This window comes from Pleurodeles waltl, chromosome 10 (assembly GCF_031143425.1).
Source record: "Pleurodeles waltl isolate 20211129_DDA chromosome 10, aPleWal1.hap1.20221129, whole genome shotgun sequence".
In the NCBI taxonomy this organism is placed as follows: domain Eukaryota; kingdom Metazoa; phylum Chordata; class Amphibia; order Caudata; family Salamandridae; genus Pleurodeles; species Pleurodeles waltl.
This window is the reverse complement of record NC_090449.1, coordinates 664,872,172-664,888,226: the sequence shown is the minus strand read 5'-3', so window position 1 is coordinate 664,888,226 and position 16,055 is coordinate 664,872,172. Positions and strand designations below refer to the sequence as shown.

At 41.9% G+C, this 16,055-nt stretch overlaps 1 protein-coding gene across 3 annotated transcripts in view; it reads left to right on the top strand.

Moving 5' to 3' along the window:
• Nucleotides 1–16,055, top strand: part of PTPRN2 (protein tyrosine phosphatase receptor type N2) — a 2,126,515-nt gene that overhangs the window by 878,942 nt on the left and 1,231,518 nt on the right. For 2 of the 3 annotated variants that reach the window (XM_069211159.1, XM_069211161.1), the window contains exon 6: nucleotides 7,899–8,337. In XM_069211159.1, coding sequence (XP_069067260.1) covers nucleotides 7,899–8,337 — 439 coding nt within the window. The remainder of the gene's footprint in view (nucleotides 1–7,898; nucleotides 8,338–16,055) is intronic. The other variant, XM_069211160.1, reaches the window with a different exon arrangement.

Genomic DNA, 16,055 nt, shown 5'->3' with positions numbered 1-16,055 from the left:
TGTGTGTTGGTACAAATACTTTACAAGGGCACTCTGAAGTTAAGCCTACTGCTCTGCCAAGCTACCAAGGGGTTAAGCAGGGGCTAGCTGAGGGTGATTCTCTTTTACCTTGACTGGAGTGAGGGTCCTTGCTTGAACAGGGGGTAACCTGACTGCCAACCAAAGACCCCATTTCTAACACGTACCATCCCTCTGAGCGCATCACCAGTAATTCCAATCAGGCTTCGTCTATTGATGAGGGTTGTGGTGTGAGACGTGGAAAAGCTGCAGAGAGGCCAAAAAGGATGAGGGTGGCTGATTTTCCTCTGTCATGTAGTGCTTGGATGTCGTCTGTTGTGGCGATCAGGGCTGTCTTGGTGCTTTGAATGGTTCTGAAGCCCAATTGGGAATGGTCCAGCAGTTTGTTTCTTTCCAGATGGTCGGTGAGTTTGAGGTTGATAGCCTTGTCTTGGACTTTGGCGAGGAACAGGAGGAGGGAAATGGGTCGATAGTTCTGGAGCTCACTCGGGTCGGCGGAAGGCTTTTTGAGGAGGGATTTCACTTCTGTGTGTTTCCATGCTTTAGGAAATGTCACCGTAGTTATGGGGGCATTGAGGATGATGGTGAGCTTATGGCCGATCTTGGTGCTTCCAAGGTTGAAGAGTCGATGAGGGCATGGGTCAATGGATGCTCCCGACTGGATGGACTTAATTGGGGTGGTTGTTGTTGGTGTGCTTAGCTGTTCCCATTCAGTGATCGAGTTGTTAGTGGTGGTGGTTGATGGTTTGCTGAAGAGGTCGTAGGGTTGGGGATCGAAGTTTCTGTAGATGGTTGCTATTTTGTTTTGGAAGTGGTCACCTAGGGCGTTGCAGAGTTCCTGTGAGAGAGGGATGCAGTTCCATGTGGTTGGCGGGCAGGTGAATTTTCTGAGGATGGCGAAAAGTTCTTTGGTATGGTTTGTGCTATTCTCGATCTGGTGTGTAAGGGCTTCCTTCTTTGTGGCATTTGAGCTGGTGGTGGTAGTCGTTGAGGGCTGCTTTGTAGGCAGCTCAGTCAGTGTTATTTCTGCTGGTTTGCCAACCTCTTTCTAGTTATTTACACATGTGTTTTGATCCCCTGAGTTCACGTGTGTACCAGATGGCTTATTTTGTGGATCTGTGCGTCTTGGGTGTTTGATGGGGGCGACTTGGTTGGCCGCGTTGGTGATCCAGGTGTTGAAGTTCTCTACTGTTTGATCTAGGTTTGTGGTTATGTTGGGTTGCATGGTGCTGAGTGCATCAGCCCATTGCTGCTGAGTTACCCTGATCCAGCTGTGGCATGGAACACTCTGTTGGTTGGGGGTGGTGCGAAGGCCAGTGAGGGTGAAGTGTACAATGGCGTGATATGTCCATGTGAGTTCCGGTGTGTGGCTGTATCTGAATCTGTTGCTAGACATAAAGATGGGGTCTAGTGTGTGTCCTGCTTTGTGTGTGGGGTATGTGACTATCTGTTTGAGGCCAGTTAGTGGTGTCGGAGATCACAAACATTAGATGCTGCTCATAGGACATTATGGTGTACGATGATTAGATGTGATCAAATATCAAACCAGTAGATGATGGGGAATAGGATGAGAAAATTACACTTATAATAAATGGCATACTATACATTTGTTTTATTTATATTTTCATTAGACACATACCTACATAGCTGGGCTGTCCCGGCAATTAAGGTCCCGTTCCCAACGCTGCAGCAGGCCTTTAATGGCTAGTATAGCCAGCTAGGATGGGCTATTAGGCTATATTGAGACTGAACCTGTTCAGTGTAGATGATGCACTCTTCTACGTTATCACTATTCTGCATTTAAGCAGTAATAGAAACAGTGCTAGGAATCTGAGCTGAAGATGCATTTCCTTTTAACAAGCAATGTTCCTATGAAGCACAAATTTCAGTGCCTAATTTGTGCCTGTGTTTGCCGGCGTTTGGCACAGTCATTTAACTGTCAATAGGAAAACGTGAAGCAGTCCACTACATGGTGTCGCTGTCTGTGTATTTTTTGGAGATAGCACATCAGTTTAACAATTAGAGGCACATTTAAAAATAATACTAGCAAATCTAGGTCATCTTCACTGCTTTGGGTGGCCTGGCATTGTCAAAATTATCACATTTATCGGAATATGATATTTAATACGGAGCGTTTATACTGGCATGTGGCAATGGTGGCAGTGCCAGTCGGTAAAGCAAGCTGCAGTGGCCTCCTGAGCAACACCTCAGCACTAGTTTATGTACAAATTGAGCACTATGCACAGTGTTGCACTACTATTCAGTTTCCACCCTAGGAACCTCCGGAGGTGTGAAGCAAATTTCCTTGTTTGCTAAAATGGAAGAACATACTTTGATAAAGGAAGATGTAACTATCACACTTAAGAAAAGACCATTGAGGAATGCGTTTTTCAAGTAAGAAAAGGGTTGCATGAAACATAACTTAATAAACCTAAGTATAAAGGAAACATATTTGTGTATTTGTAACGGGAAAAATATGCTGAGCAGAGCGTCAAGACCCTTACGGCGGCGAGGCTGAAGAGATAAAATGAGGATTTGGGAGGTATTAACCAGAGAACAGTCAAATAAATGGGAACACAATGCAAGAATATGAAGTTCCAGGCATAAAATGTTACAGTGAACTAAACTCTTCATCTCATTGACTGAATTTTTCAAGAAAATGCTTTTTTCTTTACATTATTCAAATCTACAAATAGCCAACGCTTTAGTTACATTTTTCCCCAGCCCTCCAGCACACGTCTTACCTATCTCTGCCTGGTGTCGGCTATGTGCACTCTCAGCACAAGATATAGGGCACCAGTCTATCAGTTTCATTTTCTAAAGAGACAAAGGAGGAGGAGCGCTGTATCCCCCTGCCCCATTCAGTGGACCTCAATCCTGCCATATAAAACCCTGTGCTCTTCTTGCATTTGCTCATAGCTCTGCCAGGGATCCCCAGTCCCAACATGGAGCACTCCTTTCTGTTTCTACAGACACACACAGCTCGATCAATGCACCTCAATCCTGTCCCGAAGCACTTCCTGCTAAAGCTGAATTGAAACTCACCTACATCTATGCAAGTGTACCTCAATCCAGTTTAACAGTACACATTGCTAATACTGCCCCAATACACACAGTTCTGCAGTGTACCCCACTCATGACCAGAATACACCATGCTATTTAGTGTTGAGACCCCCTGACAGCTCCACCAGCGTATCTCAGTTCTGACATTAAGGACCCTGCCAATATAACCCAATCCTAATCAGCAGAAATTCATTTTATTTCAACACTAAACCACAGTTCTGCCCAGACACTCAGTTCCTATTAGTGTGCCTTGTGTGCTTCTTTATTAAGAGTCTTAGACTCATTACCTGCTCGGCTGATGCACTTCTCTTCTATACTTTGTAGCAAGTCCTGGTATTCCAGCAGGAACACTTGCACACAGGTTAGCTGGTGCACATCAGTCCTGATTGACAGGCCTCCTGTTATTCTAGCAAGGACATGAACAGAATGCTTCAGCCCTGCTAGAGAATCTCAAGTCTGAATTGAAGGATCTTTGGTAATCCCAAAACCTGAATCAACTTAACCAGCTCTTCTGTGAGATCGTTTCGCCGGGTTCTACTGCAGGGCTGCTAAGACAATGACTTGAATATGAATTTTGTTTGACTGGTGCCAGGAAACTGTGAGACTCACAACTCCACACACTTCCTACAGCAAGCCATTTTATACCACCTACCCCCCCAGGAAAGAGGTATATGTAGAAGAAGTCGTTCAAATGTTGGCACTATGCGCCCACAGCAAGCAGTAACGAGCATATGAGTGACACACATGCAAATGCGCCTTCCCTTTGGTAAAATGTCAAGCTTCTACACATAAGAAGAATAACAAGAAAAAAGGGAACAGAATGGCAGAAGAAAATAAATTAAACTGTATAGAATGGAAGAGGGAATAAATACCATTGAAAGACAAAAAAACAGAGTGCAGAGGCTGAAGAATGCCAGAGAGGTAGAAGGAACACAGACATATACAGCACAGAGAGATAGGCATGAGTGCCACAGACAGACACAATATGAGATGAGAGATAGATGGATCAAAATAAAACAGAACACAAAGACACAGAACATGCTCAAAGAAGTGTGCTAAACAGGAGAGAGGTTTGCTCTTTGTTCCCCACTAATGATTTACGTAGTACTTTGCTGCTGAGTGTCTGTTCTTATGAGAACTGGATTCTCAAAAAGTGCTGAGCAAACACTTGAAGAGTGTACAATATTTTGCCAGCTCTTTCTGTTTAGATATTTGTAACCTTTCTAACTTTGCCCAAGAGTGTTTTACCTCCAGCAAATCCAGATGCTGTCCCCGACCCCATAGGCATGTGTCTGTGAAAATTAAGAATGGAAGAGGGTTTTGTTTAGGGACTCCCTTTTGGAGGTTTTCCATAACCAACTACCACTGGAGATCTAGAATTATCCCCAATGAGACTGAAATCATCTGTTTGAGGTCCTGGAATACTGGAGACCAATGGAGTAACAAATGATTGACTGTAGGCTTTCAGTGATACTGATTCCATGGAACAATAGCTGTTGCAGATGAAACCTGTACTGCTAAAAAGAGATGTGTTGAAGCATTTAGAAGAGCTAACAGATGAACCACTAGATTGTGCGATTTAATTTTCCTCTCTTCTAGTAAAAACTCTCTCCTATACATATCTAAGTGGGCACCCATATGTGGTCTCTGGTGCTGCAGTTGTAGCTGCAATTTCAAAAAGATTCATTAGGAAACCTGGTGACTCCAAGCATTGGCACTCTGTTCTGCCCATCTTCTCAGCCTTAAAGAAAGAAGAAGCAGGCATTAACCAATAGTTAAGATATAGAAAAATCTGAGCCCCCTCTAACTGTAAAGCTTCAACCGCTCCAGCCAATACATTCATAAAGACCCTTCAGGATGAAGATAGCCCAAAAGGGAGAGCTTTGAATTAGAAGTGGCAGTTCACCATCAGAAGTCAGAGGTATCTCTGATTGTGTAAATGTATTGGCACATGCAAGTATGCATCTTGTAAGTTCAAGTTTATCATAAAGTCTCCTTTTGAAACTAAAGGGATGATCAGGTGAGCATCTTGAAGAGAACCTTTTGTACAAATTTGGTCAGTACCTTCCGACTCGGAACTGGCCATTGACTTTCGGAACTAGAAAGAGAATGGAATATAAGCATTGAAACCAATCTGATCCTGGGACTGGCTTTATTGCGTCTTTCTCTCGGAGATCCATTACTCCTGCCAACTTTGCTTGCTTTCTGAGTTCGGCCCTTGGTAATGGAGTACTCACCATCCAAGTTTACGGGGAGGACGTTTGGATTCTATCATTTTTTGGTCCTGTACAAGATTTTCCTGTTTAGGAAAAAAGTATTGTACTGTTCCTCCTCCAGAGTGCACTGGTAGGTAGGATTTTGCAGCTGTTTGTTAAGTTTGAGAGATCTGTGGTCTGATTTTTTCATTGACACCTTTTAGTAGGACCAGAGTTACATATTCTGCATGGCTGCCAACCTGAATAAAAAAAAGAACCTGCATGCAACAATTTCAATGAACCTTCCACTTTTCTGTCTATTGCATCTGTTAATCTTGATTTCTGAGCTCCTGAAGATGAGGAGGATGCCATATTCTCAAAAACTTAATTCACTTTCGGAATCTGGAGAACATTTGTTTCATAATTCTTCAAAGGATATCTTTTTGATAAAAAACACAAAAACGTGGTTGCTTTTATCAGTGTTCTTCCAAGTGCCATACTATTTACTACCTTATTAAAAGGTAAGTCACCTGGAGGGAGAGAATAGTACGAGGCCATGAAGTCATCCTGTACCATATCTTTAATTGGAAAACCCAGCAACTCTCTTACATGCTTTAGCATCACCTGTAACTGAGGGCCTTGGTCATTTTTCTTAAATATTTATTTTTGTGCCTGTGGGTTCCGCCAAAGGTGCACTCACAGCCTCAGCAATCATTGTATGTAAGTCAGACCTATTAATAGTGAGCACTTCACCGTCTGTTCCTCTATAGTGGATATAAAGTGGTGTTTCTTTGGCTATTTTTCATGCCTTCTTTATCCTTTCATGACTGCTGTAAGAGGTAATGTTTCAGCTTATACACTGTTTCCTTGTAATAAGGATTTATTCTCGCAAGAGTTCCTTGCTGCTAAGAAACAGCCATTCACATCTTCCTCCATACGAGCTCCTGAGTGGAACACCAGTGCTGTCAGGTAAACACATCTGAACACTGCGGCTGCCTCCAATGCCTCCCACCCAGCTGAGGCACCTGGGTAGGAGGATAGACCCACAGCACGGCACTTGAAGTAGGTGCCTGCTGTAGCTGGATGTGCTACGAATAAGACTAACATTGTCCTATCTATTAGCGTGTCCTGTCTCCTGCTGGAAAATGAGCAAAAAGTTTTGGAGGAGAGTGAGGGGTCTTTATAACATAAGACTAGAGGCACGACATAAATAGAAAAACAACTTTGAGGTTTTTGGGGGTATAACCTGCATAGCGCAGTCTGTCATGGGGCCGGAACCTCAATATGTAATGGACTGTGATAAAGAGAATCGACGCAGGACTCATGGGCCTATGCAGTGTAGGGAAAAGTCTGCTGTAAGAGTTTACAGTCATCACTGGAAGTGGGTCGGGCCAGATTTCATAGCCGTGAACCTAGTCGACACCATGCAACTCCTGAAGCGATGCTACAGAGACCAAGACCATTGTTCCCTGGGTATTCGGCATATATCTGTTATGCCCAGCAGACACAAATCAGCCTGGCAGAGCACTATGGTGTTTTGCGGAAATAGTTAGGCAGTTGGTAAATTATCCACTTGGAAAATATCCCAACTCGCCCGCCCATAGCGGGATTTCCCTCTGTAATCACTTTATGCATGTTCATTACCTTACTAGCCCTTCATTTTTATATAATAAGGCCCAAGTACAAAGAAAGTAGGTATTCTGTTTGTGTGATTGTTTATATCAAATTAATTGCCGATTTTTGCAAATATTTGGAATTAGAATCATCACATTATTTCTTATGTTTTCATCAGTTTATCTGTTGTGTGACCATGCACTGGGACCCCGTTACCATAAAGCTTGTTTATTGGGACAGATACATTGACCAATTAGTAGTGCTTCTCTAGTCACAGGATTAAGCTAGCAAGGAAATATGTCCCAACAATGTTTCTAAATTCAGGATGCAATAGAATTTTAAAATAATTATCCTGGGGTAGAGGGAAGTCTTGCAATACCGGTGATTGCAAGTTTATTAGTCTTGCCTTTCTGACTGCTGACATAAATATAACGTTGCGTTCACTATTAAAGAATATCTTGAGGTGTGAAACTTGGGTTGAGGGTGTAATGCAAGCAGAAGCAGTGGAATCCATGACACATGATTAAAAGCACCATATGTGGATTGGTCTTGTTCCATGTACAAAGTCTGGTCAATCGTCATCTCCACATTGTGTGGAGAGAATCTAAGGACATGTTAAAATGGTTCACTTCATGCTTCTGTTTACTAATATAACTATATGAATCATACAGATAGATTCCGTACTGAGGACTCCCAGGCATACGAAAACCAAGTGGCTCTGGTTTATTTCTATATCAGAAAAAAACATTGCATAGGTTGCTCAGGCTTGAGTAACAAAATGATACCAATAAGGAAGTGAGGACTTCCTGCTAACGTTAAATACTTGATTTTTCTTATGTGACACCATTCTATAAAATGATACTGATGTTGATCCAAAATTATCTTACATATAATAATTGCAATATGTCCTTTTGCCTTTATTAAGTTGACTGTAATCATTGAGTTGACACATATCATCAGGATTATAATTTTTGCATAGCTTATTTACTTATGTTTTTTTTTTCCTAGAAGGACAATATCTCTCCAAATCGCTTCATTGACTTTGTAAGACCAGAACCTCAAGGAAAAGCACCATCTTTGGTTTTCAGACCAGTACCGCTCCAGAAGTATCCCGAAAGTGTCCAATCCAAGACTTTTAGTAAGCCTGCACCTGAGAAGGCACCAACTCCATCAAAGGCTGAGGATGACAGAAAGTCGCTCATAGAAGCGTTAAAAGCATATCTTTCCCAGAAAACAACAGCTCAGAATTTAGATACCCAGAATCAAAATAACTGGGCAAAAGTCTCCTATCCTTATCCTCATCGATTCCGTCCATCTCAGATAAACTCATTTGATGGAGCTCAGAAACCTGGCTCAAGAGTGCTATCAAGACCTAACATGGGGGTGCTCATTTACAAACCAAACTCTCGACAAGGGCTTCCAAAGGACCCACTCAGCGCAGTGGATGGTAATGTATCCTTATAGCATATGCTCAATACGCTTGAAGTATAATTACATTGAGTTCTTGTGCATTATATGTACTCTTTATCAGAGGCTAAACGGTAAAGCCACTTAGAAATTTACTTTTTTCCTTGTGTTTGAAAACCAAAATGTTAGCTTGCAGTTTAATGCTGGCAGTATTACATATGCCCTAACTTGGCTACCTGTATCAATCAGAATGTGTAATATACTTTGGTACCCATCTTACTGATTGGAAATTATGATTGAAGGTCTTGCAGTAACATGTGGAGTAAAGTACCCCGCCTTATGTTATAAGGATATTATAAGTCATCTAGGAATTCTATAACCACAGTGAAGAACGAGGTGCAATGCTGAGTTTCTTTATAAGGTCATGGACTCACAGATGCATGTAGGGTATCAGGGGCAGACAAGTTTGCACATTTTCCCTTATCTTAAGCTTGCTTACACTGTATCACTCAGCACCGTTTTTACAGTATTTCGTCTAGTTACCATTCACAATTTGTCAGCTGCACCCAGTAATTATGTATAGGCAGACAATATTGCACACCATTCCAGTACCCCCAAATATATAGAGAAAATAAAAGTAGAGCCTGGCAAGGGGCAAAGAGGAGACAGTTAATGTGCATGACAGCTTCGTAAGGTGCCTTTAAATGGGGGATAGTTAAATTTCTATTTTGAATAATCTGCTTCACAATTACATACTTTAGATACTGTGAATGCCTGTATACCTGTATACATGTAACCCATGGTGGCATCTCAAAATCGTTAACTTTTTTCACAAACAAAATTGATCAAAATATGTATGCTGTTTCTTCAATTTCTGATGACTGTCAGTTGGGCAAGTAATATTCATATACTGTTATAAGTACCTACCAATTACAGAGTTAAGGGCCTGATGTACTTACATTAGAAATATAAATTTCGTAATTGCGATTTTCTCTGAATCGCAGTCAGGTAATCTGTATCCCTAATGAATGAAGCTCTTTTAAGTTGTATCAGCTATTCCTAGTGGGTCGCTAATAGGTCTACCTCATTCATATCAAGCTGTAGGTCACAATTGGCGACCCATTAGGAATCACAGCTATCACAGGGATAACTGGGCTGCAGGGTCAGCAGACCACCGTGTGTGGTTGCTTTTTAATACAGCAATCTTCTGTTTTTTTTAAATGCAGCCATTTTCCTTAAAGTAAAATAGAATGTGTTTAAAATGAAAAAATGAAAAGTTTTATTTTCATTTTTAAGACCAGGAAGCGGTCCCATTTTCAATGGTAAAATGTGAATATTTAGCGTGCGCATTTTGGTTGCAAAACATTCATGCATACCACTCTGATTCGATATTAGAAAGGGACACCTTAACCATGCCCCTTCCTAATAAGGAACTGCAAACCCAAATTGAAATTGGGTAACAGTTACTGAATCGCAATTAAAGCTTGATACAAATGAAAATGCCTTTTGCGTTCGCAAACGGACAAATTCTGTGAATCAGGCCATTCGTGAACATATAAACGCTTCTTACATCTGACCCATAATACCTGTTACAGAAAATAGTGCACAGTGCAATCTATTATTACTATTCTTTTGGGATCTTAAATATTTATATTTTCAATGGTTTTTTAGAGTACCGGAAAATTTCTGTTGATTTTGTTGTTCCAGACGATTATTTTTGCAGTAATAAACATAAAAAATTCTGTATGATGTTCTTACAACTGTTTTTTGTACCTGCTATTTACATTTCTGGCCTATTTGGCCCAAGTAAAGATCTGAAGAGCTATTTACACTAACCCCATAATAGGAGCAAAGTGAAGATCGGGTGCAAAAAAAAAATTAGCGGCCATTTGTTTGCTTTTCACCAAACTCGGAATGAGGCTGACATTTGTTTATATCTTGACTATGATTAAGGTACAAACATTGCCTCTTTTCTCGGTGCATGAGGTGATATGCTACATTTTTACAACCCAGACACTTTTTGCTTTCAGGTCGTCTTAAGGAACTAAGATAACAGCAAATGTTTGCTGAGATTTTACTTTGAGGGCAGTGCTGATTGAATTCCCATAATTACTTTTAGCACTGCTTGACAATGTCAGTCATACTTATCATTCGAGTTTCCATTGTTATAATGGACTTAAAAGACAAAAATCGTACGAATGCAACGAAATTGTAGGTGATGCTCCGCCAACAACCATATATGGTTATCATTCTAATAACATCCACCCCGAAAAGTATTGAAAAAACTAAGGCAACACAACAAAAGGTAATTTGCACATGTTTACAAGGGGTGTGAAATTCACATAATTTCGTTTTGTGTAATTACGTGAAAATTCAGAAAAATTTATCAAAATTACATTAAATTGGAATCTGGCATTTAGCACTATATTTTAGTACAAAATTTAATAAGGTTACTACAATGTTATCCTGTGGGAAAGGTAGACCGGGAGGTAGTGAAAAACAACCGCTACCAGGACATGTAAAATTTAAAAGTTCTCGTCCAACTTTTTAAATACGCTGCACCCTGCCCTCTGGGCTGTCCAGGACCTACCCTAGGGGTGATTTATATGTATTAAAAAGGACAGTTTGGACTTGGCAAGAGGTTTAGTTTGCCATGTTGGAATGGCAGTCTAAAACTGCACACACAGGCTGCAATGGCAGACCTGGGGCATCTGTAAAAGGCTATTTAAGTGGATTGCACAATCAGTGCTGCAGGTTCACTAGTAGCATTTTATTTACAGGCCCCAGGCACAGGTAGTGCCTCTTTACTATGAACCTACAAATATATTAAATATGCCAATTGGGTACAAGCCAATTGTACCAGGGCTAAAGGAGAAGCACTTTAGCATGAGTTAGCAGTAGTAAAGTGCGCATAGTCCTAAAAGGCAACAAAAATGGTTTCAGAATCCAGAAGGAGAAGGCAAAAAGTCTGGGGATGACCCTGCACGCATAGCCAAGTCCAACATCGGGGGGCAGGAGTGGGGTGACAGTGGGGAAGCTGTCACCTTTCACACTTGCACATCACAAATTCTCTCCCTAAGCACATTTACAAAAGGTTTGACACTAGTCTTTCGTTCTCCCAGAAAATCTGGGACCAGGAGAGGGATGCAGGAAATTCCAAGCAACTCTGGGGGTGGAACTCTCTAGAAACTTCTCCGACTTCAAAACTTGCACCAAGGATAGATAAATAGTGGACCCTCAAACCCCACTCTTCAGATCACTTCTCGACTTATGAACTCTGCGAGGAAGAAGGACTGCCCAACTCTAAAGTCTGCCCTGCTGACCTGCTTGCTGACCAAGGACTGCTGTTGCAAATATACATATCCTCTATTTATTTAGTCTGCTTGAACTAGCAACTCTAATCTTCATAAGTTCTGTGAGATGCTGGCTTAAAAGTCCTATCTGATGCCTTCCTTCTGATCCATATTTGTTTTATCTGTAATATAGCTTGTGTTTGTGTTGTCTTTTATCACTCAACACTAAACCAGCTGTGTCTGTAAAACTAAAAGCATGCAACTGGAAAGTTTTCTTCTGGTGATGTTTACCCAGGAGGCTTCCACAGATGACCAACCTGTGCTTAGGACTGGGTGGGTCTTATTCTGCCAAAAAATGCAGTCAAGCATCCAGCAGAAGGAAGCATCAATAATGAAATCTTACTCTTCTGCCTCCAGTAAAAGTGTATGCCAGTGCCAATTGGCTTGAAAAGCTTTTTGTTCCTTACCACATGCCTTTTTAGGCACCAAGAAAGTACAGTCTAATGTTCTGAAGAATAGAACAGAGCCAGAATCATTTCACTGAATATCCACAAGCCAAACTGAACTTTTCACTGCCAGCCTAACCTTCTCTTATTACGTGTATTCGTAAAGCTCACCATTACAGTGAGAGTGTGCTGGTGTATCCTACTGTGCTTCTCAGGACATGTGTCATCCCATCCACCAGTGTCAATTTGTGTTGTGGACATAGGTAGCCATTTGCCACTTCTCTTGCTGATGAGAACTTTCATTCTGCTTGCTAATTCCTACCTCATCCTAACAACCTATGTTGGGAATCTTGCAGTGGCCTTGCATTCTTCTGTTAACCTTATTTAATCCTTGCATCCATGTGGTCCTTTTGCAGGCTGTGATGAATGAAAAGAGCTTCAGTGATGAACTGGGAAAGCTTATATTTTCTGTGAGTGGACCACAAAGTTCTGTCAAGGTAGCTGCCTGACAGCCCCTTCCCGCTGTCGATTTGGTGGTGGTTCGAGCTTAGGCTATCCATGATTGTCCAGGATACCGATTTGTTTAAAGACCACCATGAGCACATGTTAGCTTTCCAGGCACCAATATTTTATGGATGTTAAGTACTTCTAGGAATCATACCGACCAATACTACTCCATTTAGGAAAAAATAAGGGCAGAGAGCTTTGTAATGGTGGTAGTGTTGATTTAGCAGTTTAACTCATATAAACTTCTACTTTTTTAATAATTCTTCATAATTTTAGAATCAACACCCACCTAAAAGAGTCCAAAAGAGAGAAGACATTAACAGATGGATTTGCTGATGTTCCATGCTCAGAAAGAAGGACAAACATATACCTAATCTTTCGCTGTATAATAATTTTGAAGGGGAAAACTCTATGTAGGGCTATGATCCAAGCAGCCAGATGGAATGATCAAGAAAGCAGTAATATCCCAGGGAACAACACGTACATCAGCAGAAAACTCAGTAGAATAAAGTTGGCAAGCTAGCATTTTTTGTCTACAAATAAAACTGATGTCAAATCTCCCTTCTTTTAACGGGAGTGATCAATGATGTGGATGGCACAGCTCCCTGTGGAAAGTACATTTGCCAAAACACACACCGTTTGACAGAGACAGATGAAATAGCTCTGCGTTAATGAAGTGCACTCGTTGAGGCATGCTGATTTTGGTGTGGCCCAATTTAATTTATTTCTAACAGTTTGTTCTTATTTTTGACACAACTGAAACACAGGGTTAAGAATGAATGATAAAGAACTAATTTGCATAAATGGTAATGTGAAATACACTTTGCTTTAAAAATGAGGGATTCAGAGTACTTAGCAGACCCTGAAGGGTTAAGTATTTTAGGAACACAATGCAAATTGGTTCATGTTTATTACACATATTGTTGGGGGGGTGTTTGTGTAAAATAATAAAGATCAGTTGCTCTGATGTACAGGGAGTTTCCATTTATTCTCACCCAGCCCGAAATAGGGTGGTTCAGCGGTCACTCTGCCCTTCAGATCAAGAGTTCTCACTGAGTTAGTCAGTTGCAACTTGGCTGGTAAGGACCCTGCAGTCTAATTGGTAAACTTGGTCTATATCCTATTGAAGGCATTACATAGCCTTCAAGCTGTACAAGTTCTGTTCAGTGAACTGTATTGAAAAAGGATCTCTGACAAATTACACATCCATTTTGTCCCATGCTCTAGGAGGACAGAGCAGAACTTAGCGTGACCTACAAAGTCAAAAGGATACCATTGCCAGACAGTTCTTTAGTTTCCTTAACGCCATTTTAAAGAATATCATATTCGAATACAGATTTAGGCCCTCATTCTGAACATGGCGGTGCAGAGCGCACCACCGGCAGTGATGGTAATTACCGCCGACGGCATGGCGGTTCAGACCGCCATATAATGAACTGCCAGTTCACTACTACCCACCACCAGGCCAGGTTAAACCGCCGGGCCAACGGTAGCCACTTTTGACCCGGCGGTAGAGGCCAGACCCATGGTGGGATAATGTCCCCATTTCCACCAGGGATTTCCTGGCGGGATACCCCACCAGGTAATCCCTGGCAGAAAGCATACAGGTGACAGGAATTCTTATTCCTGTCACCTGTATGTGACATGCCAGGTCTCCCCTTGCCACCCCCCCAAGTCCCTAGACCCCCCCGCAACCTCCCACCCTGAACCCCAAATATTGACACCTCCTCCCTACAATCTCCCTGTTGGCCCTCCACAACCTCCCTCACCATCCCCCACCCACCCCACCTCCGTTCAGGCCCCTCCAACCCCCTAACCCGCACATACACATGCACCCATATTCTGACATACACATATGCATTCATACACGCAGACACACCTAACCCCTACAAACAATCCCCCACACCCCGTGCATGCACTAACTCACTGAACATACACCCCCACAAACCCCTCCTTCCCTCTCGGCCAGCACTTACCTGTTCCGTGGTGCTGCTCTGGGAGGGAACGGGCTCCTAGGATGCTGCTTCGCCAGCATAGCTGCATCTCCATACACTGCCATGCTTATGACTGCGTCATAATAGGCGTGTCGGTGTCTGGACTGACGTGGCTGTGAGGGTGGAGCAGCATCCACCCCTCAACAGACCGCAGTATGGCGCCTGGGGGCCCTCACCCACCAGGGGTCATTATCTGGCGGGATGCCTGCCGCTGCCACTGGCGGTCTTCTGTTGACCGTCAGCATGGTTGGCAGCGGGCTATCCCGCCAAGTACGAAATGAGGGCCTTAATGATGAAACCGCAACCCCATCTTTTTCTAAATGAGTTCGCCCAGCCTTAGGCAGACATCAAAACTGATGGAATCAGAGTCCGGTAAAGAGAGTGGGCTACTAAAAAGAAGATAGAAATGCCACAATATAGCTTTACGTTTCATCATGGCCATTGTTAACTTTTCTCATTACCACTTCTCCATTGTAGCCTGAACAGGGCAAAGAGGTGGTTGGCATTGCTCCCAGTTGTAGGCTTAGACTTAATGAGATCTAACATTTCTAAAGCAAGTATGTAGAGTCTGAAATCACATTTCATGTTTGGCTTGCAGTGATGATTCTTATAATGACTTGTGAATTAGTGATTCATATTTTTGGGCAACGAACCCAGGAGTGATTTCACTCCACCAGACTATGGTGGCATACGTATCTCAGTAGAGAAAAGATTTGTGAAGCATACTAGATTTTATTATCCACTAGCCCAGCTCTAGAGGACATTTTCTAAAGAAAAAAAATAAAATACCAGCACACCGTATAGGTACAGGTATTTTATTTTACTTTCACCTAACATTACACCACACATAAGGAGTAGAGATTCACTTTGTTTCTAAATGATGCCCAGTGACTGTCAAGCATGTTGCAATGGGCAGAAACATGTTGACTGAAATTAAAAGGAAGGTTTCCTAGTCTATAATTGCCTTTTAATATTTTACTAGTATGATAACAATAATAAAAGAGAATACTCCATAAATAGAATTGTAATCTTAAGTGGATACCCTAATCTCTAAGTAATGTAGGAGCACCAAACAATGGGTCAGCCCTCACACATAAAATGTGTTCACATAAAATAGCTCATGATGTCCACTTGGCAGCAGGCCTTGTTGCTGGCAAGGAGTATTGAAGAAGCAAGGATAAGAGAACAACGTCTCTTTATGAACAGCCCATCCAGAGGATTTTATACTAGCAGTAGGTCATCTCATGCATTGAAGGTGTTGCCAGTGCACTCAAGTGATACAGCCTATTCATTGTGTGTACTGTCACATAAAGATCTTGGCACTTCACTTTCTTTGGATTCTGTACCTGCGCCTAAAGTGAATGGGAGGTTCCTGTTGTTGATGGATTCACATTTTCTACAACAATATATCCAGTTGTTCAGACAGATCTAAACCTTCCTCTTTAGGCTACACCACCCAAGTAGACAAGTTAGATGTTTATTCCGAAGTACTGAGTCCTTACACTTTGTTTTGATAAT